Raw genomic sequence first — 23,459 nt, 5'->3', positions numbered from 1 at the left:
ATCCACAGCCGTCTCTGCAGACTTCCATCTTCTCCGTTCTTTTGCAGAAAATCTCCACATGACGCCCTTAAAGATACAAGTGTCATTATAATGCTCCTGAATAAAAAAATTGCCCCTCACTATATTGTCTGCACAAAATATGACCCCCACACTGTCTGTCTTATGGTACACGCTCTTTACACTGACCTCCCCTTTCCATACTGGCCCCCTCTTCACACTGTCCTCTCAGACTGTGTCCCCCCTATAGGGCCCAGTATTTATACTGTACTCTCTCATCATACTTCCCCTCCTTGGTATACTGTCCCCTCCTGGCTGTGCCCTTACACTGTCCCCCATGCTACGCATGCACACATCCCAACACCCTCACTCCCCGTACTCTGTCCACATACGTTTTTCACATCGCTACCCATACTGTGTCCGCATACAATCCCCCGTTTGACCCCAAACTGTCTGCACCCATCCCCCATACTGTTTCCTCATATATGCCCCCCCATCTCCCCCTTTGCTCTTCATTTTGTGTCCTTAGATCTCCCCCACACATTAAATCCCCCCATCCCCATGACAAATCTCCCCCCACACACATTTAATCCCCCATCTCCACTCCAATTCTCCACACACAATAAATACCCCCATCTCCACTCACATTAAATCCCTTCCCCACAATAAATCCCCCCATCTCCACTCATATTAAATCTCCCCCCCCCACAATAAATCCCCCCTCCCTACTCACATTAAATCTCCCCCCCACAATAAATCCACCCAGCTCCACTCATATTAAATATCCCCCATCCAATAATATATCCCCCACCACCACTCACATTAAATCCCCCCACAATATATCCCCCCATTCCCACTCACATTAAATCCCCCCCACAATGTATGCCCCCCATTCCCACTCACAGTAAATCCCCCCCACAATGTATGCCCCCCATTCCCACTCACAGTAAATCCCCCCCACAATGTATGCCCCCCATTCCCACTCACAGTAAATCCCCCCCCACAATGTATGCCCCCCATTCCCACTCACAGTAAATCCCCCCCACAATGTATGCTCCCCTGCACCTTCGGTGTCTTCAGCTCCACTGGAGCACTTACCACCGCTCTGTGTCTCCTGCTCTGCCGCGCAGGTGAGTGACGTCAGCAGCGTGATCACATGACCTGATCACGCTGCTGGCGTCGCTCTGACCCGGCAGTCAGAGCTTCAATTGTACTCGTATCACAGATACGAGTACAATTGAACACTGGGAGCCGGCGCGCCGCAGCTTCTGTGTGCCGGCTGTCAGCTTGACAGTCGGCACACAGAACAGCTGACTCACAGTGCGGGGGCGGCAGAATGCAGCCGCCGGGGGAGACACTGCGGACCGCCGCTTTAGGCGGCCCGACTGCGCCCCCCTGCCGGCTGCAGCCGCTGCACTGACTCACCCCCGCATTGTGCCGCCCCCAGCATTGTGCCGCCCGGGGCGGACCGCCCCCCTCTTCCTACGCCACTGGCCAGCAGTCCAGGCATACGGGGGGGGGGGGGAAGGTGGATGGGGAGGTGAGAGAGGTGGCGACCCCTGTGTTTTGGTCGTTCGACCCCCCTCGGGGTCGCGACCCCCAGGTTGAGAACCGCTGTTCTAGGCCCTTTTAATTATACTTTAGTTATATTTTATTCTATTTATAAAACTGTCTCTCCTTGATGGTATTAGATCAAACTTCATATTGAAGAAAGTATGAATGAATAAATGTACTGAGACATTCTTGATAAAAATCTGCTGCCATCTACCAGGATGATGATGAAACAAGGATGGATATTTCCACAAGTCAATGATTCCAACCACAGCCAAAAAAAACTGAATTGGTTTCAGAGAAAGAAAATAAAGCTTCCAAATGTATGTAAAAATCTAAAGCTCAGAATTCATAGAACGAGCCTACAGAACCTTCAGGATTTGAAGAGCGAGTTTGTGGAAAAAAAATGGGCCAAAAAGCACCCGAGCAATGCATGCGTTTCTCCATACAGATGTCTTAAAGCTGTCATCACCATCAAATAAATTTCAGTAAGCATGTTTAATAATTTTTCCCAGTGTCACATCTCATTACACATAATTTATGTACATCTATGGCTTGATTTCCTTTGTCTTTGTGCATTGGATGACTGTTACCAACATCTGGTGAGAATGCCATGTCAAGCGCACCTTTAGAGAAATATTTAGTTAGAAAATTGATAACATGTTCAATACATACTTCACTCGCTGGATGCCCACATTGTTACCGGGCACAGTGGATTTAACAAGCTTGTCCTTCTGTTTTCAAGGGAAAACCCACTGCCATACTCTTGTCAATGGCTTATTTCCCTCTACTCACATATTGTGCAGGAAAAAGAGGTCTACATCTGGAAGGACTGTATTCATCCAAATAGCACAAGGACTTGTGACATGCATGTATAATTTGTTTATTAACCAATGAATTATATAGATTATAGATATTAAGTAGTGATCAGCGAGTGTACTCGTTGCTCGGGTTTTCCCCAGCACGCTCGGGTGATCTCCGAGTATTTATGACTGCTCAGAGATTTAGTTTTCATCTCGGCAGCTGAATGATTTACGGCTACTAGCCAGCCTAAGTACATGTGGGGGTTGCCTGGTTGCTAGGGAATCCCCACATGTATTCCAGCTGTCTAGCAGCTGCAAATCATTCAGCTGCAGTGATGAAAACAATCTCCGAGCAGTCAAATACTCAGAGGTCACCCGAGCGTGCTGGGGAAAACCCGAGCAACGAGTATATTCGCTCATCACTAATAGTAAGGGCTGTTTAACCCAAATCACAAGTGGAACTGGAACCAAAAAAAACTGTAAGGCTACTTTCACACTAGCGTTAACTGCATTCCATCACAATGCGTTGTTTTGCCGAAAAAACGCATCCTGCAAAAGTGTTTGCAGGATGCGTTTTTTCACCATTGATTAACATGAAGCGACGCATTGTGACGGATTGTCACACGTCGCACCCGTCGTTGCGACGGATGCGTCGTGCAGTGGCGGACCGTCGGGAGCAAAAAAACGCTACATGTAACGTTTTTTTGCTCACGACGGTCCGCTTTTTCCGACCGCGCATGCGCGGCCGGAACTCCGCCCCCACCTCCCCGCACCTCACAATGGGGCAGCGGATGCGCTGGAAAAATGCATCCGCTGCCCCCGTTGTGCGGCAGAGACAACGCTAGCGTCGGGAACGTCGGCCCGACGCACAGCGACGGGCCGAGCCCGACGCTAGCGTAAAAGTAGCCTAAGATGTGTATCCTGACTATTATGAGACACCGAGGAACATCTGTATGCAAATATCATCCTCTAATATAAACGTATGCATCAGGTGACTAACATCAGGACCAAGATTCAGGGCGTTTTATTTCAACCCCTCATATGCTGTTTTACAGGACCACATTATTATGGGCACAAACCTGAACCCTTGCAGTTCTAATTAACTGCAATCAACATAGAAATGTATAATAAAACTGCTCCGGTTCTACTGAACCAGACTGGGGTTAAGGTTTACATCTCTAATATGGATCCTAATTTGTAATCATACTATGGCTATGAGAAACCAGCCATATTGTCAATGAACAGCCTAGGCTAGAACAGACCTGTTCCCCCTTCTACAGATTTGGGTACTTTTCGCCCAGACTAGCAGCTTATTCAACGTGAACCACCACCCATCTCTCCAACCAACCCAGAAGAAGTCAATTTTTTTTCTGTCCTTATGAATGTACTTAGTAGCTGCAAAAATTACTTCTGCCATTTAAGCTAACGGAAAAGGGAATTCGAAATTTACTTTACAAGTATCTGAAACAAAAAAACTAGGGCACAAATTCATATAGAAATCCTTCTTAAAATAAATAAAAACAAAAATACAGTGCTCATTTCAGTCATAACCATGGCTATGATAGCTTAAAACACATTAACACCCTAAATGAAAAGTGCATTTCTATGGCATTTTTCTCTGACAACTACTTAATACATAGAGACGGACTACAAAAATGGAATGGCAAAAAAAAAAAAAAAAAACCTCCCACAATTATATATATAAAAAATAAATAAATATTTAAACCTACAGAAGAGTATGAACACTGAACAGAACACATCAAGGAAGCGGGTTTCGATCTCTGCAAGTAGATTCCTGGTAAGCCATTCTACATGTTCATGGCAAAAGCATGATTAAACAATGGCGGGACTCTACATGCTGATGCCAGTTATATCTGTGCTTAGTCCTTTCCCTGGAGTCAGGAACATGGTCGTTTTGTAGAGTTCAGTTCTGGCATTGTACTTCACCACTGCTGCCAACTGAAATCATCATTGTTTCCAAACACTAGAAAGAAGCCTAAAATGGTAGAAAAGATGACTGTGTTTCCGGTCAGGACAAGCGCACAAGCTCCCCAGCGAATCTGTGGACAAGAGATCAGTGGCACAAATAAATAAGTAATCGTCATTACATTCTATACAAAACCTGTCACCCTAAGGCTGAGAACATGAGGCTGGTGGCAAAAGAGTAAAAAGTATACGAGGTTGGTGACATGTGGCTAAACAAAAAAATAAAAAATAAAAATGTTTTTTTTCGTTTAACCACAAGGCTCTTCACAATTGTGTTTTAGTTTATGGTCCATTTTTAATCAAACTGACATTTTGTTGCCAACTTTATTCTTAGGCTTCACAACAGAACTTGAAGACTGCATGAACAAAAAGGTCACAAAATAAAAAGCTTGTAAAAAACAAAATGCTATAATGACTGCAATCTCCTTTACATGAGTTTTCAACAGATCAGCAAAACCCTTGCATTCCTAATAAACTGAATTTAGATTACAATGTTAAACGAACACACCAAGTTGTGAATCTAATGACATCTTGAATAGTAAGGACTATTGGGAGAATAGTGGCATATTTCTGTTGCTACATACTAAAGAGGTCAGAAAGCCAAGGGCCCTTTCACACAGCATTTTTGCCCACATGTGTAGGACCCGACAGGGCTTACATCCAGACTCCACCAACCTCTGCACAAAATTTAAGATTCGGACATATGAACTACGGGCCATAGGCTATAATGGTGCCGACAGTCACCTTGTGCTCTGACATGCATCATTTTTGGGTGTATACGTCTACTGGAGGTGGATGCCCAGACGCAGTCTACTACATCTGAGAGTCCACCTAACCACCTAAAAATTGATGCACATCAGAGCACATATTGATTGTCGGCACCATCATAGTCTATGGCCCCATTACACATACGTCCAAATTCCATTTTGCGGTGAAGGGGGATCTAAGTATGTAAGCACAACGGGACCAATGAACATGTGCAAGAATGCTGCGTGAAAGGGCCATGAAGTCACATTTAAAAGTGCAAAGCCAAACTAATTCAGGGAGTGGATTGTCAGCACACAGGAACCCAGTAAAGGTGCACTGAAAAGTAACAAACCAACTGTATAAAGAATATCAAGCTAGTAGGAAACTGCTCTAGTTTCCAGCACATGGAACCATATTACACGTATAGAAAACCTAAGCCACATTGCAAAACACGTTCAGTATTTACCAAGTTTGCTCTTGCAAAGACAATAGGGAGTCCAAACGCAGAGACCACGATGCCAGTTGTGAGGAAGATGGCCAGCTCCTTGCATGCATTACTTGCAGCATCTGTGTCATCTACCACTCGTTTTGCTATGCAGTATGGAATCGGTGCCAACACGTAAAAAAACAGGACAAACAGCGGAAGATACTGACTGCAGAAGATGGAAGGGGAAAAAAGGGACACAAGAAAATCTGAGAGACATCATAACAAGGCTGAAAGAGCTAAACAACTGCACAATTCATGCCTCCACGTACAAAGACAAAGGCACCACTCTGTATAGATGTACATGAAGATGACTTATGGGTGGATTTCCAGTTTCTCATTGTAGATAGGAGTTTAAATCATTTTCAGAAATTTTCCCCAAGACCTAGGTTACAGGCAGTACTAGTGCAAGCCTTGTTCCCATCCTAATTAGTCCTTTCTTCCACGGGTAATATATAGAGGTTACATTCTAGAATATGTAACAGTATTTACTAACTTCCACCAGAAATGACAATAAGCATCAATGCCACTTACCTATACTGAGGCAGCGCACACCCCAGCATCAGAAACATCAATCCGATGGCTCCGCCAAATGAGAGGCTGATCAGAGCTAAAATAGACAATTCCCAGAAATTAATCTCAACATCATTCACAGAGGAAAAAACAAGTCTCAGACGCAGGTCATAATTATGCAGGAATATAGTGAATATAAATAAATCACATCCAGTCTCCCTGTCATGAGGAGAAGAAGGACAGCAAGTTAGTCTCTTTTAGGGAAGAGTCAAGTTTACTGCTGTGATTAAAAGAAGGGATGAGAACGAATGATTCCTACCGCAGTTCTCCTGTCTAGTACCATCCATAGCTGGAAAGACACAATATGACTGGTCACACTGGGATTTATTGGTGTCCCAAACAACAGCTAAGACTGGAGGATGTGAACGTCAGGCGATGAGCCGGGTGAGCAGTCAGGAGACAGTCATCTGACCCTCTAATCCCTCCAGGGACTTCCTTCAAGAAATCTCAGAGTGGGAGATTTCTGGAGGTTTCTGCCCTCCCTGTAAAAAGGTGCACAATCCGAATCTTATGAACACTTCTCTCCTTAATTGTGGGGTATACAGCCACTTACTTGTAACCCAGGTGCAATGTTCTAGATCAGTTGTGAATGCATTTCCTTGGAATGAAGCACATTGCAGTATAAGTAGCGTTGAGTGAATTTCTTCGGGTCCCCGCTTATTTGACAAGCTATAGCGCTTGCTGAATAAGCTGCAAAAGGAATCCGGATACATGGAGCGTATTTTTTTAAAAACTTTCTACGGCAGCATCTACACTATGAGGAGAGGAAGGGGGCGTGCAATCAGAAAAATATGTTAGAAGGGGCCCCCTTTGTCTCCTCTCAGTTAATGCCTTGCTGGCTCTATGATGCAGGAGCCCGGTATTCCAGGAAAAGCCCCCGGATACTCAGCGTTCAGGCACAGGCAGGATGACAGGCTTTGTAAGTACGGCTGATCTCAGCCAACCCTGTCTCCTACCTCTTCACTGCCTCTAACTACTGACTAAAAAGCTTTATAAGGATGTCAGGGACAAAATCATAGACCTGCACAAAGTTGGAATGGGCCATAAGCAAGACGCTGGGTGAGAAGGAGACAACTGTTGGTGCAATAGTAAGAAAATGGAAGGAATATAAAATGACTGTCAATCGACATCAATCTGGGGCACCATGCAAAATCTCACCTCGTGACGTATCCTTGATCATGAGGAAGGCGAGAGATCAGCCTAAAACTGCACTGGGGGAACTTGTTAATGATCTCAAGGCAGCTGGGACCAGAGTCACCAAGAAAACCATTGCTAACACATTACGCTGTAAAGGTTTAAAATCCTACAGTGCCTGCAAGTTCCCCCTGCTCAAGAAGGCACATGTGCAGGCCTGTCTGAAGTTTGCCAGTGAACTCGTGGATGATTCTGTGAGTGATTGGGAGAAGGTGCTGTGGTCAGATGAGACAAAAGTTGAGGTCTTTGGCATTAACTCAACTCGCTGTGTTTGGAGGAACAGAAATGCTGCCTATGACCCAAAGAACACCATCCCCACTGTCAAGCATGGAGGGGGAAACATTATGTTTTGGGGGTGTTTCTCTGCTAAGGGCATAGGACTACTTCACCGCATCAATGGGAGAATGGATGGAGCCATGTACCATAACATCTTGAGTGACAAACTCCTTCCCTCCACCTTGACATTAAAAATGTGTCATGGCTAGTTCTTCCAGCAAGACAATGACCCAAAACATACAACCAGGGCAACAAGAGAGTGGCTCAAAAAGAAAGTTAACCCTTTACCGACATCGGGCATAATAGTACGCCGATGTCTGACTCCCTCCATTTGATGTGGGCTCCGGCGGTGAGCCCACATCTTTCAAGGGACATGTCAGCTATTTTGAACAGCGGAGATGTGCCCGCAGGTGGAATCGCGATCCACCCGCGGCTATTAACCAGTTAAATGCCGTTGTCAAACTGACAGCGGCATTTAAAATTGCGCTTCCAGCCATCAGGCTGGAAATACGCACACCAGTGACCCACATCACGTGATCGAGACTCACTGGTGTGTTGGCATGACAACCTGAGGTCTCCTGGACACCTCTATGGTTGTCAGTGCCGACTTTGCTGGGAGCAATTAAAAAAAAAAAAAAAAGTTCAAATCACCCCCCTTTCAAAATAAAACACTAAAATCAATCATACACATCCATACATACATGGTCACCGCGACATTGCATTAAAATGCAATAACGGGAGATCAAAAGATCTTATCTGCACCAAAATGATATCATTAAAAAACATCAGCTTGGCGCTCAAAAAATAAGCCCTCACCCAACCCGAGATCACGAAGAATGGAGAAACTATGGGTCTCAGAAAATGGCGCAAATTTTTTTTTTTTGCAAACTTTGGAATTTTTTTTTCACCACTTAAATAAAAAAATAACCTAGACATGTTTGGTGTCTATGAACTCGTAATGACCTGGAGAATCACAATGGCAGGTCAGCTTTAGCATTTACTAAACCTAATAAAAAAGCCAATCAAAAAACCAGCGTGGGATTGCACATTTTTTTTTTTGCGCTTTCTAGTACACGACATGGTAAAATCAATATGTGTCCACATTGGACATTTCCTCTCTGAATCCTGCTCATACAGGTACTATACATATGACCAGGTTTTTAAATACATCAGATAGGGATTACATACATCAGTTAGGACTGCTCTGATATGGGTATACCTTGACATTTGGTAGAGCAGCTTAGTATACATTTTTTGCAAAAAACGTATCAACCAAATACCGTTTTTTCCATCTTTTTACTAGCACTTGTTGTCCACTGGGATTTTTTTTTGCAACAGAGTGTTTTTGGTTTTACTGCGCTTTTTGGTGTTTTCAATTCAGGATTTTTAGCAGTAAACTAGTACTGTAAATCCTGATGTGGTTGCAGTAAAAACACTGCATAAAATGTGTTTTTATGATGTTTTTTTAAATGCTTTTTTGTTGCATATTTTTTCCCCACTCAATAGTATGGTTGTGTGCTGTCCAAGAAAAAAAAAAAAAAAAAAATTGGGCAGCATAGACATCACATGGATACAGGAATTTAGCCTTATTATGTATGGCGCCATCCCCTAGTATATAATGTGCTTTCTTGTTATTTCTAGCGCCATCCCTTTGTATAGATTACATTTTTGTTATACAATTCGCCATCCTTAATTACAGTCCCCTCTTTTATTATAGATAACACCATCCCTTATTACACATCCTATTTATGTATGGTGCCATCCTTTATCATGTAGAATCCTGTTATGCGGAGCACCATCCATTATTATACAGTAACATGTCGTCATATACAGCACCGTCCCTTACATGGAGTATCCCCATTATTTTTGTTATGGACAGCGCCCTCTCTTTATTACATAGAGTCCCCTCTTGTTATATGTAAAATGACAGCTGAGGGAGCAGCCAGTGACCAGAAGACGGGACGGACTAAACTGCATATTGGGATGATGGGATGATGGGCTGCAATACTAGACTCGACCACTAGATGGCAGCACATTTTACAAATGCAGACCAGGAAATGACTACTTGTAACATAGCAAGAAGGGAATTCAATGGAAATACTTAAATGAATCAGAACATCCACAGGGCTGGATTAAAGTTTAATAATAGAACCAGGGAAATAAGATTGTAACTATATGGGATTATGTGTAGAATATCGGGTTACACACGCCTGGTGATATATCTCATCAACATCTCATAGGAATATGGGTATAACTATTGTTCTGTATGGGGATTATGGGTGAAATATCACACATACACATGCCCAGGAACATACTTCATCTACTTCTGATAGGAATATGGGTATATCTATTGATCTGTATGGGGATTATGGGTGAAATATCCCAAATACACATGCCCAGGAACATACTTCATCTACTTCTGATAGGAATATGGGTATAACTATTGATCTGTATGGGGATTATGGGTGAAATATCCCAAATACACATGCCCAGGAACATACTTCATCTACTTCTGATAGGAATATGGGTATAACTATTGATCTGTATGGGGATTATGGGTGAAATATCACAAATACACATGCCCAGGAACATACTTCATCTACTTCTGATAGGAATATGGGTATATCTATTGATCTGTATGGGGATTATGGGTGAAATATCACAAATACACATGCCCAGGAACATACTTCATCTACTTCTGATAGGAATATGGGTATATCTATTGTTCTGTATGGGGATTATGGGTGAAATATCACACATACACATGCCCAGGAACATACTTCATCTACTTCTGATAGGAATATGGGTATATCTATTGATCTGTATGGGGATTATGGGTGAAATATCACAAATACACATGCCCAGGAACATACTTCATCTACTTCTGATAGGAATATGGGTATATCTATTGATCTGTATGGGGATTATGGGTGAAATATCACACACACACATGCCCAGGAACATATTTTATCATTATTTTAAGAACATATATATTTATCCCAAATAGTCATGCCCAGTACCACATTTGATGAATTTCCCATAATAATATAAATAGAATTATTCACCTCCATGGTAATTCAATGTGAAATATTATATTTACAGAGGCCAAATAATTTTGCAGCTTTGTTTGAAAAAATATCTTTAAAAACTTGTGGGCACCTAAGCTCCTTAATATATGAATGCCTATATGTACATTTATATTACAGCGTCAAATAGGCTAAGTAATTTCCTTTTACAGCTTGGTAATTCTGCATTCAATAGCGCTGTAATAAGTCAGTATAGGCTGTTTATTGTCTCTATATGACGGCTTTTCATTAATATAGCGATAACAGTTTGAACTATTAATTTGAAAATATCTGCATTGATTTCCTGGACATATGCAGTGTTTATCCGCTCAAAGATGCTGAAACAGGCCTGGAAAGACGGGTTTAACAAAGTTTTTGCTTTATTTATTTTTTTTCTTCAAGATCGTGAAAACTGTCTGAAGCATTGACTTGAAAATAGCTTTTGTGACTTTATTGATATATTTTGTGGTTGGACGTCAAGGTTGCTGAAATAAGTAAATAAAGGCTGATTTAAGAGACTTTTAACTGCTTATCTTCAGTACTGAAAAAAGGCTTAAAGCTGACCTGTCATCACATTCAATGCCACCAAGCCGCAGCTATGGTGGCATAGCTGACAGGTCCAGCAGTGTGGACAGCCCTCTATCCGCCTCCCTGGTGCCTCCGCACTAAAATATTACACTTTATTCCTCTCGACGGGCACCACTGGAAGCATGAAGTGTCTGTATCGGTCCGATGGAGTGTGAACAAATCTGCGCTATCTACAATGCACTGCGTCATCAGTTGCTGGGCAGGAATTTTTTTACTGCCCAGCGACTGATGACGCGGCACAGCGCAGGGCTCAAGCACTGATTGGTTCACACTCCAAAACACCAACAGGACCACTTCTTGATTCCCGTTACGCGCGCCAAGGGGGCAATAAAGTTTAGTATTTCAATGAGGAGGCACCCAGGGAGGTGGACAAAGGTCTCTCCACACAGCTGGACCTGTCAACTATGCCACCATAGCTGCGGCTTGGTGGCATTGAATGTGATGACAGGTCCTCTTTAAAGCGTCGAGTTGAAAATAGCCAGTGTTTTCCTTGTGAAATGTAATACTTAGCTGCTCAATCGTGCATAGCGTGTGCTGTCAACCAACAAACACCTTACCCCACTAATTTCACATAAAATGTAATGTGATATGATCATCAGATGTGGATGATTATATTATTGATTATTATCAATATTCATTTATATGGGGATTATGATTTGGATAATATGGCTTCAAATCCCAACTCCCATATTTATCCTTTACCTGATAAAAATATCCAGTAGAGTCTCTTTTATCCAAGCTAAACGGGAGCAGAGGGTGCTTGGATTTGTGAAAAACTGGGATAACTCAAAAAACTGAATAAAATGCCCCCCTTTGTATCCTGCTGTCCCGCTTTGGGTCTTCCTGTCCCTCTTGTATCCTTCTGTCCCTCTGAGTATCCTCCTTTTGTGTCATCCTACTTCTCTTTTATGTTCTACTGTCCGCTTTTGTCCCTTTTTTGTGTCTAAAAGGGGAGCTCTGGGCAGCCGCCTGGATGCTTGGATAAAGCAGTAAATTGGCTGGCAAAGTGCTGTACAGTCATGGCCAAAACTATTGAGAATGAGACAAATAGTAATTTTTCCAAAGTCTACTGCTTCATTTTTTCTAATGGCAATTTGCATATACTCCTGAATGTCAAAGAGTGATCAGCTTAACAGCAATTACTGTACTTGCAAAGTCAATATTTGCCCAGAAAATGAACTTTAACCCCCAAAACACCTATCAACATCATTGCAGTCCTGCCTTAAAAGGAGCAGCTAACATCGTTTTAGTGATTGATCCATTAACACAGGTGTGGGTGTTGATGAGGACAGGGCTGGCGATCAATCAGTCATGATTAAGTAAGAATGACATCACTGGACACTTTAAAAGGAGGCTGGTGCTTGGTATCATTGTTTCTCTTCAGTTAACCATGGTTATCTCTAAAGAAACACGTGCAGCCATCATTGCACTGCACAAAAATGGCCTAACAGGGAAGAGTATTGCAGCTACAAAGATTGCACCTCAGTCAACAATCTATCGCATCATCAAGAACTTCAAGGAGAGAGCTTCCATTGTTGTCAAAAAGGCTCCAGGGCACCCAAGAAAGACCAGCAAGCGCCAGGACCGTATCTTAAAACTGTTTCAGCTGCGGGATCGGACTACCAGCAGTGCCGAGCTTGCTCAGGAATGGCAGCAGGCTGGTGTGAGTGCTTCTGCACGCACTGTGAGGTGGAGACTCTTTGAGCAAGGGCTGCTGGTTTCAAGGAGGGCAACAAAGAAGCCACTTCTCTCCAGAAAAAACATCAGGGACCGACTGATATTCTGCAAAAGGTACAGGGAGTGGACTGCTGAGGACTGGGGCAAAGTCATTTTCTCTGATGAATCCCCTTTTCGATTGTTTGGGACATCTGGAAAACAGCTTATTCGGAGAAGAAGAGGTGAGCGCTACCACCAGTCTTGTCTCATGCCAACTGTAAAGCATCCTGAAACCATTCATGTGTGGGGTTGCTTCTCAGCCAAGGGAATCGGCTCACTCACAGTCTTGCCTAAAAACACAGCCATGAATAAAGAATGGTACCAGAATGTCCTCCAAGAGCAACTTCTCCCAACCGTCCAAGAGCAGTTTGGCGCCCAACAATGCCTTTTCCAGCATGATGGAGCACCTTGCCATAAAGCAAAGGTGATAACTAAATGGCTCATGGAACAAAACATAGAGATTTTGGGTCCATGGCCTGGAAACTCCCCAGATCTTAATCCCATTGAGAACTTGTGGTCAATCATCAAGAGACGGGTGGACAAACAAAAACCAACAAATTCTGGCAAAATGCAAGCATTGATTATGCAAGAATGGACTGCTATCAGTCAGGATTTGGTCCAAAAGTTGATTGAGAGCATGCCAGGGAGAATTTCAGAGGTCTTGAAGAAGAAGGGGCAACACTGCAAATATTGACTTGCTGCATTAACTCATTCTAAGGCCGGCGTCACACATGCGAGTTTTACAGACGTAAGAGCGCAGAAACTACGTCCGTAAAACTCGCATAACATACGGCACAATTATTCTCAATGGGGCTGCTCCTATCAGCCGTATATTACGGTTCAGTATTATACGGCTTTCTACGGCAGTACAAAATCACAGCATGCTGCGTTTGTCAGCGTATTGTGCAAAAAAAAAAATCGCCAATGAAAGTCTATGGGGGCGAGAAAAATACGGATTCCACGCGGACCATGCGTGTGCATGGCGAGAAATACGCAGCGGTGTTAGTGAAAAGTCGGTAATTCAATTGCCGGCTTTTCATTTCTCCTGCACAAACCCGACAGGATATGAGACATGGTTTACATACAGTAAACCATCTCATATCCCCTTTTTTTTGCATATTCCACACTACTAATGTTAGTAGTGTGTATGTGCAAAATTTCAGCGCTGTAGCTGCTAAAATAAAGGGTTAAATGGCGGAAAAAATTGGCGTGGGCTCCCGCGCAATTTTCTCCGCCAGAATGGTAAAGCCAGTGACTGAGGGCAGATATTAATAGCCAGGAGAGGATCCATGGTTATTGGCCCCCCCGTGGCTAAAAACATCTGCCCCCAGCCACCCCAGAAAAGGCACATCTGGAAGATGCGCCTATTCTGGCACTTGGCCACTCTCTTCCCACTCCCTGTAGCGGTGGGATATGGGGTAATGAAGGGTTAACCCCTTACCGACCCATGACGCCTATGCGGCGTCATGGAATGATCGCATCCCTGCAGATCGGGTGAAAGGGTTAATTCCTATTTTACCCGATCTGCAGGGAGAGGGGGAGTTGTACTTCAGCCTAGGGGGGGTGGCTTTGCCCCCACGTGGCTACGATCGCTCTGATTGGCTGTTGAAAGTGCAACAGCCAATCAGAGCAATTTGCAATATTTCACCTATGAAAATGGTGAAATATTGCAATCCAGCCATGGCCGATGCTGCAATAGCATCGGCCATGGCTGGAAATCATGTACTGGCCCCCCCCACCGCCCCCGATCTCCTCCCCAGTCGTCCGTTCTGTCAGGTACCCCCCTCCGTCCCCCTGTTCGCTCCCCCGTGCTCCTGTCCGCTCCCCCGTGCTCCTGTCCGCTCCCCCCGTCCTCCGATCCCCCCCCCCCTGTGCTCCGATCCACCCCCCCCCCACCCCCTCATACTTACCGATCCTCCCGGTGTCCGGCCGTCTCCTCGCTGGGCGCCGCCATCTTGGAAAATGGCGGGCGCATGCTCAGTACGCCCGCCGAATCTGCAGGCTGGCAGATTCGTTACAGGTACATTTTGATCGCTGTGGTAGGTTCTACCACAGCGATCAAAATAAAAAAAATAATAAATAAACCCCCCCCTTTATCACCTCCATAGGTAGGGACAATAATAAAATAAAGAAAATATTTTTTTTTCTTTTACCACTAGGGTTAGGGTTAGAACTAGGGGTAGGGTTAGGGGTAGGGTTAGGGTTACGGGTAGGGTTAGGGTTAGGGTTATGGCATGTGCACACAGAGCGGATCGGCCGCGGATCCGCAGCGGATCGGCCGCGGATCGGCCGCGGATCCGCAGCGGATCGGCCGCGGATCGGCAGCGGATCCGCAGCGGATCCGCAGCGGATCGGCCGCGGATCGGCAGCGGATTGGCAGCGGATTGGCCGCGGATCCGCAGCGGATTGGCCGCGGATCCGCAGCGGATTGGCCGCTGCGAATTCGAAGCAGTTTTCCATCAGGTTTACAGTACCATGTACACCTAAGGAAAACCAAATCTGCTGTGCCCATGGTGCGGAAAATTCCGTGCAGAAACGCTGCATTGTATTTTCCGCAGCATGTCAATTCTTTGTGCGGATTCCGCAGCGGTTTACACCTGTTCCTCAATAGGAATCCGCAGGTGAAATCCGCACAAAAAAACACTGGAAATCTGCTGTAAATCCGCAGGCAAAACGCAGTGCCTTTTACCTGCAGATTTTTCAAAAATCGTGCGGAAAAATCTCACACGAATCCGCAACGTGGGCACATACCCTTAGGGTTAGGGTTGGAATTAGGGCTAGGGTTGGAAATAGGGTTAAGAATAGGCTTGTGGTTAGGGTTACGGATAGGGTTAGGGGTGTGTTGGGGTTACAGTTGTGGTTAGGGTTGGGATTAGGGTTACGGTTGGGATTAGGGTTAGGATTAGGGTTGGAATTAGGGTTACGGTTGTGTTGCGGTTAGGGTTGTGGTTAGGGGTGTGTTGGGGTTAGGGTTGTGATTAGGGTTATGGCTACAGTTGGGATTAGGATTAGGGGTGTGTTGGGGTTAGTGTTGAAGTTAGAATTGAGGGGTTTCCACTGTTTTAGGCACATCAGGGGTCTACAAACGCAACATGGCGCCACCATTGATTCCAGCCAATCTTGCGTTCAAAAAGTCAAATGGTGCTCCCGCCCTTCCAAGCCCCGACGTGCGCCCAAACAGTGGTTTACCCCCACATTTGGGGTACCAGCGTACTCAGGACAAACTGGGCAACAACTGTTGGGGTCCAATTTCTCCTGTTACCCTTGCAAAAATAAAAAATTACTTGCTAAAACATAATTTTTGAGGAAAGAACAATTATTTTTTATTTTCACGGCTCTGCGTTATAAACTTCTGTGAAGCACTTGGGGGTTGAAAGTGCTCACCACACATCTAGATAAGTTCCTTCGGGGGTCTAGTTTCCAAAATGGGGTCACTTGTGGGGTGTTTCTACTGTTTAGGCACATCAGGGGCTCTGCAAATGCAATGTGACGCCCGCAGACCATTCCATCAAAGTCTGCATTTCAAATGTCACTACTTCCCTTCCGAGCCCTGACGTGTGCCCAAACAGTGGTTTACCCCCACATATGGGGTATCAGCGTACTCAGGAGAAACTGGACAACAACTTTTGGGGTCCAATTTCTCCTGTTACCCTTGTGAAAATAAAAAATTGCTTGCTAAAACATCTTTTTTGAGGAAAGAAAAATGATTTTTTATTTTCACGGCTCTGCGTTGTAAACTTCTGTGAAGCACTTGGGGGTTGAACGTGCTCACCACACATCTAGATAAGTTCCTTGGGGGGTCTAGTTTCCAAAATGGGGTCACTTGTGGGGGGTTTCTACTGTTTAGGCATATCAGGGGCTCTGCAAACGTAACATGATGCCCGCAGACCATTCCATCAAAGTCTGCATTCCAAAACGTCACTACTTCCCTTCGAGCCCCGGCATGTACCCAAACAGTGGTTTACCCCCACATATGGGGTATCAGCGTACTCAGGAGAAACTGGACAACAACTTTTGGGGTCCAATTTCTCCTGTTACTCTTGCAAAAATAAAAAATTCTGGGCTAAAAAAATATTTTTGAGGAAAGGAAACACATTTATTATTTTCACGGCTCTGCGTTATAAACTTCTGTGAAGCACCTGGGGGTTATAAGTGTTTACTATGCATCTAGATAAGTTCCTTGGGGGGTCTAGTTTCCAAAATGGGGTCACTTGTAGGGGAGCTCCAATGTTTAGGCACACAGGGGCTCTCCAAACGCGACATGGTGTCCGCTAATGATTGGAGCTAATTTTCCATTCAAAAAGCCAAATGGCGTGCCTTCCCTTCCGAGCCCTGCCGTGCGCCCAAACAGTGGTTTACCCCCACATATGGGGTATCATCGTACTCAGGACAAACTGGACAACAACATTTGGGGTCCAATTTCTCCTATTACCCTTGGGAAAATAAAAAATTCTGGGCTAAAAATCATTTTTGAGGAAAGAAAAATTATTTTTTTATTTTCACGGCTCTGCGTTATAAACTTCTGTGAAGCACCTGGGGGTTATAAGTGTTTACTATGCATCTAGATAAGTTCCTTGGGGGGTCTAGTTTCCAAAATGGGGTCACTTGTAGGGGAGCTCCAATGTTTAGGCACACAGGGGCTCTCCAAACGCGACATGGTGTCCGCTAACGATTGGAGCTAATTTTCCATTCAAAAAGTCAAATGGCACGCCTCCCCTTCCGAGCCTTGCCGTGCACCCAAACAGTGGTTTACCCCCACATATGAGGTATCGGCATACTCAGGAGAAATTGCCCAACAAATTTTAGGATCCATTTTATCCTGTTGCCCATGTGAAAATGAAAGAATTGAGGCTAAAAGAAATTTTGTGTGAAAAAAAAGTACTTTTTCATTTTTGCGGATCAATTTGTGAAGCACCTGGGGGTTTAAAGTGCTCACTATGCCTCTAGATGAGTTCCTTGGGGGGTCTACTTTCCAAAATGGGGTCACTTGTGGAGGAGCTCCAATGTTTAGGCACACAGGGGCTTTCCAAACGCGACATGGTCTCTGCTAGCGATGGAGATCATTTTTCATTCAAAAAGTCAAATGGCGCTCCTTCCCTTCCGAGCCTTACCATGTGCCCAAACAGTGGTTTACCCCCACATGTGAGGTATTGGTGTACTCAGGAGAAATTGCCCAACAAAATTTAGGATCCATTTTATCCTGTTGCCCATGTGAAAATGAAAAAATTGAGGCTAAAATAATTTTTTCGTGAAAAAAAAGTACTTTTTCATTTTTACGGATCAATTTGTGAAGCACCTGGGGGTTTAAAGTGCTCACTATGCTTCTAGATAAGTTCCTTGGGGGGTCTAGTTTCCAAAATGGGGTCACTTGTGGGGGAGCTCCAATGTTTAGGCACACGGGGGCTCTCCAAACGCGACATGGTGTCCGCTAAAGATTGGAGCCAATTTTTCATTGAAAAAGTCAAATGGCGCTCCTTCCCTTCCGAGCCCTGCCGTGCGCCCAAACAGTGGTTTACCCCCACATATGAGGTATCAGCGTACTCAGGACAAATTGGACAACAACGTCCGTGGTCCAGTTTCTCCTTTTACCCTTGGGAAAATAAAAAATTTTTTGCTAAAATATCATTTTTGTGACTAAAAAGTTAAATGTTCATTTTTTACTTCCATGTTGCTTCTGCTGCTGTGAAACACCTGAAGGGTTAATAAACTTCTTGAATGTGGTTTTGAGCACCTTGAGGGGTGCAGTTTTTAGAATGGTGTCACTTTTGGGTATTTTCAGCCATATAGAACCCTCAAACTGACTTCAAATGTGAGGTGATCCCTAAAAAAAAGGGTTTTGTAAATTTTGTTGTAAAAATGAGAAATCACTGGTCAAATTTTAACCCTTATAACTTCCTAGCAAAAAAAAAATTTGTTTCCAAAATTGTGCTGATGTAAAGTAGACATGTGGGAAATGTTATTTATTAACTATTTTGTGTCACATAACTCTCTGGTTTAACAGAATAAAAATTCAAAATGTGAAAATTGCGAAATTTTCAAAATTTTTGCCAAATTTCCGTTTTTTTCACAAATAAACTCAGAAATTATCGACCTAAATTTACCACTATCATGAAGCCCAATATGTCACGAAAAAACAATCTCAGAATCGCTAGGATCCGTTGAAGCGTTCCTGAGCTATTACCTCATAAAGGGACACTGGTCAGAATTGCAAAAAACGGCAAGGTCATGAAGGGGTTAATGCCACCTTGCTATTGTAAGGTGACATTAAGCCAGATTAATAATGGAGAGGCGTCAATTATTAAAGCGGACAGTAGAACATAAAAGAGAAGTAGGATGACACAAAAGGAGGATACTCAGAGGGACAGAAGGATACAAGAGGGACAGGAAGACCCAAAGCGGGACAGCAGGATACAAAGGGGGGCATTTTATTCAGTTGTTTGAGTTATCCCAGTTTTTCACAAATCCAAGCAAACTCTGCTCCCGTTTAGCTTGGATAAAAGAGACTCTACTGGATATTTTTATCAGGTAAAGGATAAATATGGGAGTTGGGATTTGAAGCCATATTATCCAAATCATAATCCCCATATAAATGAATATTGATAATAATCAATAATATAATCATCCACATCTGATGATCATATCACATTACATTTTATGTGAAATTAGTGGGGTAAGGTGTTTGTTGACAGCACACGCTATGCACGATTGAGCAGCTAAGTATTACATTTCACAAGGAAAACACTGGCTATTTTCAACTCGACGCTTTAAAGAGGACCTGTCATCACATTCAATGCCACTAAGCCGCAGCTATGGTGGCATAGTTGACAGGTCCAGCTGTGTGGAGAGACCTTTGTCCACCTCCCTGGGTGCCTCCTCATTGAAATACTAAACTTTATTGCCCCCTTGGCGCGCGTAACGGGAATCAAGAAGTGGTCCTGTTGGTGTTTTGGAGTGTGAACCAATCAGTGCTTGAGCCCTGCGCTGTGCCGCGTCATCAGTCGCTGGGCAGTAAAAAAATTCCTGCCCAGCAACTGATGACGCAGTGCATTGTAGATAGCGCAGATTTGTTCACACTCCATCGGACCGATACAGACACTTCATGCTTCCAGTGGTGCCCGTCGAGAGGAATAAAGTGTAATATTTTAGTGCGGAGGCACCAGGGAGGCGGATAGAGGGCTGTCCACACTGCTGGACCTGTCAGCTATGCCACCATAGCTGCGGCTTGGTGGCATTGAATGTGATGACAGGTCAGCTTTAAGCCTTTTTTCAGTACTGAAGATAAGCAGTTAAAAGTCTCTTAAATCAGCCTTTATTTACTTATTTCAGCAACCTTGACGTCCAACCACAAAATATATCAATAAAGTCACAAAAGCTATTTTCAAGTCAATGCTTCAGACAGTTTTCACGATCTTGAAGAAAAAAAATAAATAAAGCAAAAACTTTGTTAAACCCGTCTTTCCAGGCCTGTTTCAGCATCTTTGAGCGGATAAACACTGCATATGTCCAGGAAATCAATGCAGATATTTTCAAATTAATAGTTCAAACTGTTATCGCTATATTAATGAAAAGCCGTCATATAGAGACAATAAACAGCCTATACTGACTTATTACAGCGCTATTGAATGCAGAATTACCAAGCTGTAAAAGGAAATTACTTAGCCTATTTGACGCTGTAATATAAATGTACATATAGGCATTCATATATTAAGGAGCTTAGGTGCCCACAAGTTTTTAAAGATATTTTTTCAAACAAAGCTGCAAAATTATTTGGCCTCTGTAAATATAATATTTCACATTGAATTACCATGGAGGTGAATAATTCTATTTATATTATTATGGGAAATTCATCAAATGTGGTACTGGGCATGACTATTTGGGATAAATATATATGTTCTTAAAATAATGATAAAATATGTTCCTGGGCATGTGTATTTGTGATATTTCACCCATAATCCCCATACAGATCAATAGATATACCCATATTCCTATCAGAAGTAGATGAAGTATGTTCCTGGGCATGTGTGTGTGTGATATTTCACCCATAATCCCCATACAGATCAATAGATATACCCATATTCCTATCAGAAGTAGATGAAGTATGTTCCTGGGCATGTGTATGTGTGATATTTCACCCATAATCCCCATACAGATCAATAGTTATACCCATATTCCTATCAGAAGTAGATGAAATATGTTCCTGGGCATGTGTATGTGTGATATTTCACCCATAATCCCCATACAGAACAATAGATATACCCATATTCCTATCAGAAGTAGATGAAGTATGTTCCTGGGCATGTGTATTTGGGATATTTCACCCATAATCCCCATACAGATCAATAGATATACCCATATTCCTATCAGAAGTAGATGAAGTATGTTCCTGGGCATGTGTATTTGTGATATTTCACCCATAATCCCCATACAGATCAATAGATATACCCATATTCCTATCAGAAGTAGATGAAGTATGTTCCTGGGCATGTGTATTTGTGATATTTCACCCATAATCCCCATACAGAACAATAGTTATACCCATATTCCTATCAGAAGTAGATGAAGTATGTTCCTGGGCATGTGTGTGTGTGATATTTCACCCATAATCCCCATACAGAACAATAGTTATACCCATATTCCTATGAGATGTTGATGAGATATAAGGAGAGATCAGCGTCAAGGATAACCCCGAGGCACAAGCTCGCTGCCTCGGGGTTATCCTTGACGCTGATCTCTCCTTCAAACCACACATCCAAGCCCTTTCCACTTCCTGCCGACTTCAACTCAAAAATATTGCACGAATCCGTTCATTCCTCAACCAAGAATCTGCAAAAACCCTAGTCCATGCCCTCATCATCTCTCGTCTTGACTACTGCAACCTCCTGCTCTGTGGCCTCCCCTCAAACACTCTCGCACCCCTCCAATCTATTCTAAACTCTGCTGCCCGACTAATCCACCTGTCCCCCCGCTATTCTCCGGCCTCTCCCCTCTGTCAATCCCTTCACTGGCTCCCCATTGCCCAGAGACTCCAGTACAAAACCCTAACCATGACGTACAAAGCCATCCACAACCTGTCTCCTCCTTACATCTGTGACCTCATCTCCCGGTACTTTCCTACACGCAACCTCCGATCCTCACAAGATCTCCTTCTCTACTCCCCTCTTATCTCCTCTTCCCACAATCGTATACAAGATTTCTCTCGCGTATCACCCCTACTCTGGAACCCTCTACCACAACACATCAGACTCTCGCCCACCATCGAAACCTTCAAAAAGAATCTGAAGACCCACCTCTTCCGACAAGCCTACAACCTGCAGTAACCACCGATCAACCAACACCTGCACGATCAGCTCTATCCTCACCTACTGTATTCTCACCCATCCCTTGTAGATTGTGAGCCCTCGCGGGCAGGGTCCTCACTCCTCCTGTACCAGTTATGACTTGTATTGTTCAAGATTATTGTACTTGTTTTTATTATGTATACCCCTCCTCACTTGTAAAGCGCCATGGAATAAATGGCGCTATAACAATAAATAATAATAATAATAATAATATCACCAGGCGTGTGTAACCCGATATTCTACACATAATCCCATATAGTTACAATCTTATTTCCCTGGTTCTATTATTAAACTTTAATCCAGCCCTGTGGATGTTCTGATTCATTTAAGTATTTCCATTGAATTCCCTTCTTGCTATATTACAAGAAGTCATTTCCTGGGCTGCATTTGTAAAATGTGCTGCCATCTAGTGGTCGAGTCTAGTATTGCAGCCCATCATCCCATCATCCCAATATGCAGTTTAGTCCGTCCCCCAGAAGACCAGTCCATCAGCCGCATCCATCACAAAAGATGCTTTCCCATGCTCTCAATGTATATCTAACAAGAGCGGACAGTACGTAATAAAGAAGAGGGAGCTGTAAATAATGAGAATCCGATAGGTAAGGGACGGTGCTGTACATAACAGAGGGAATTATATAATACAGGAAGGCACTATACATAAAGAGAGGGCATTGTGTGTGTGTATATAATGAGGGTAGACTGTAAAAACATGATACATATAACTCTGCAGCCATAAAAAGGGAGACCCGAACATTTCTTGCACAGGGGCCCCAAGCTGTGTCCGCCCCTGTTCGGGCAGTGGTCAGACTGCCGAGGAGCACAGACTTGGTGAGAGCAGAGGCGTCCCCAGGGTCCATGTACTGTACCAGAGCCGTCGCTGAGCACGCCGGCAGCAGCACGCCCGCCAGCAGCACACCGCCTCCCATACACATCCCTCAGGACATTACCTTTAATACCAGCCATAGCGGAATGGCGCCTGTGACCGCCCAGCTCCGCACGGCCTGCTCCACACTGCGGCCAGTCACAGCTGCTACCGCAATCTCCGCTCTGTCTGTACACAGAGGAGACCACACCGCTTCCGCCGGAAGTAGCGCACTTCTCAGCCCGCATTGTTTATCCTTTTGTACAACTTTATTAGTAA

General features: G+C 43.9%; 1 protein-coding gene across 1 annotated transcript; it reads right to left on the bottom strand.

The window, feature by feature from the left end:
* Positions 1-3,665: 3,665 nt before the first annotated feature.
* On the bottom strand, positions 3,666-23,453 carry LEPROTL1 (leptin receptor overlapping transcript like 1). The gene is made up of 4 exons (XM_077275379.1): positions 23,266-23,453; positions 6,103-6,178; positions 5,551-5,737; positions 3,666-4,411 (listed from the first exon to the last, which is right to left on the bottom strand). The coding sequence occupies exons 1-4, from the start codon at positions 23,426-23,428 to the stop codon at positions 4,295-4,297; spliced, it is 543 nt and encodes a 180-aa protein (XP_077131494.1). The 5' UTR covers positions 23,429-23,453; the 3' UTR covers positions 3,666-4,294.
* Between the last annotated feature and the right edge of the window lie 6 nt (positions 23,454-23,459).

Source organism: Ranitomeya variabilis, chromosome 1 (genome assembly GCF_051348905.1).
Source record: "Ranitomeya variabilis isolate aRanVar5 chromosome 1, aRanVar5.hap1, whole genome shotgun sequence".
Lineage (NCBI taxonomy): Eukaryota > Metazoa > Chordata > Amphibia > Anura > Dendrobatidae > Ranitomeya > Ranitomeya variabilis.
Note: the sequence above shows the minus strand (reverse complement) of the source record. Positions and strands in the feature narration are given on the sequence as shown.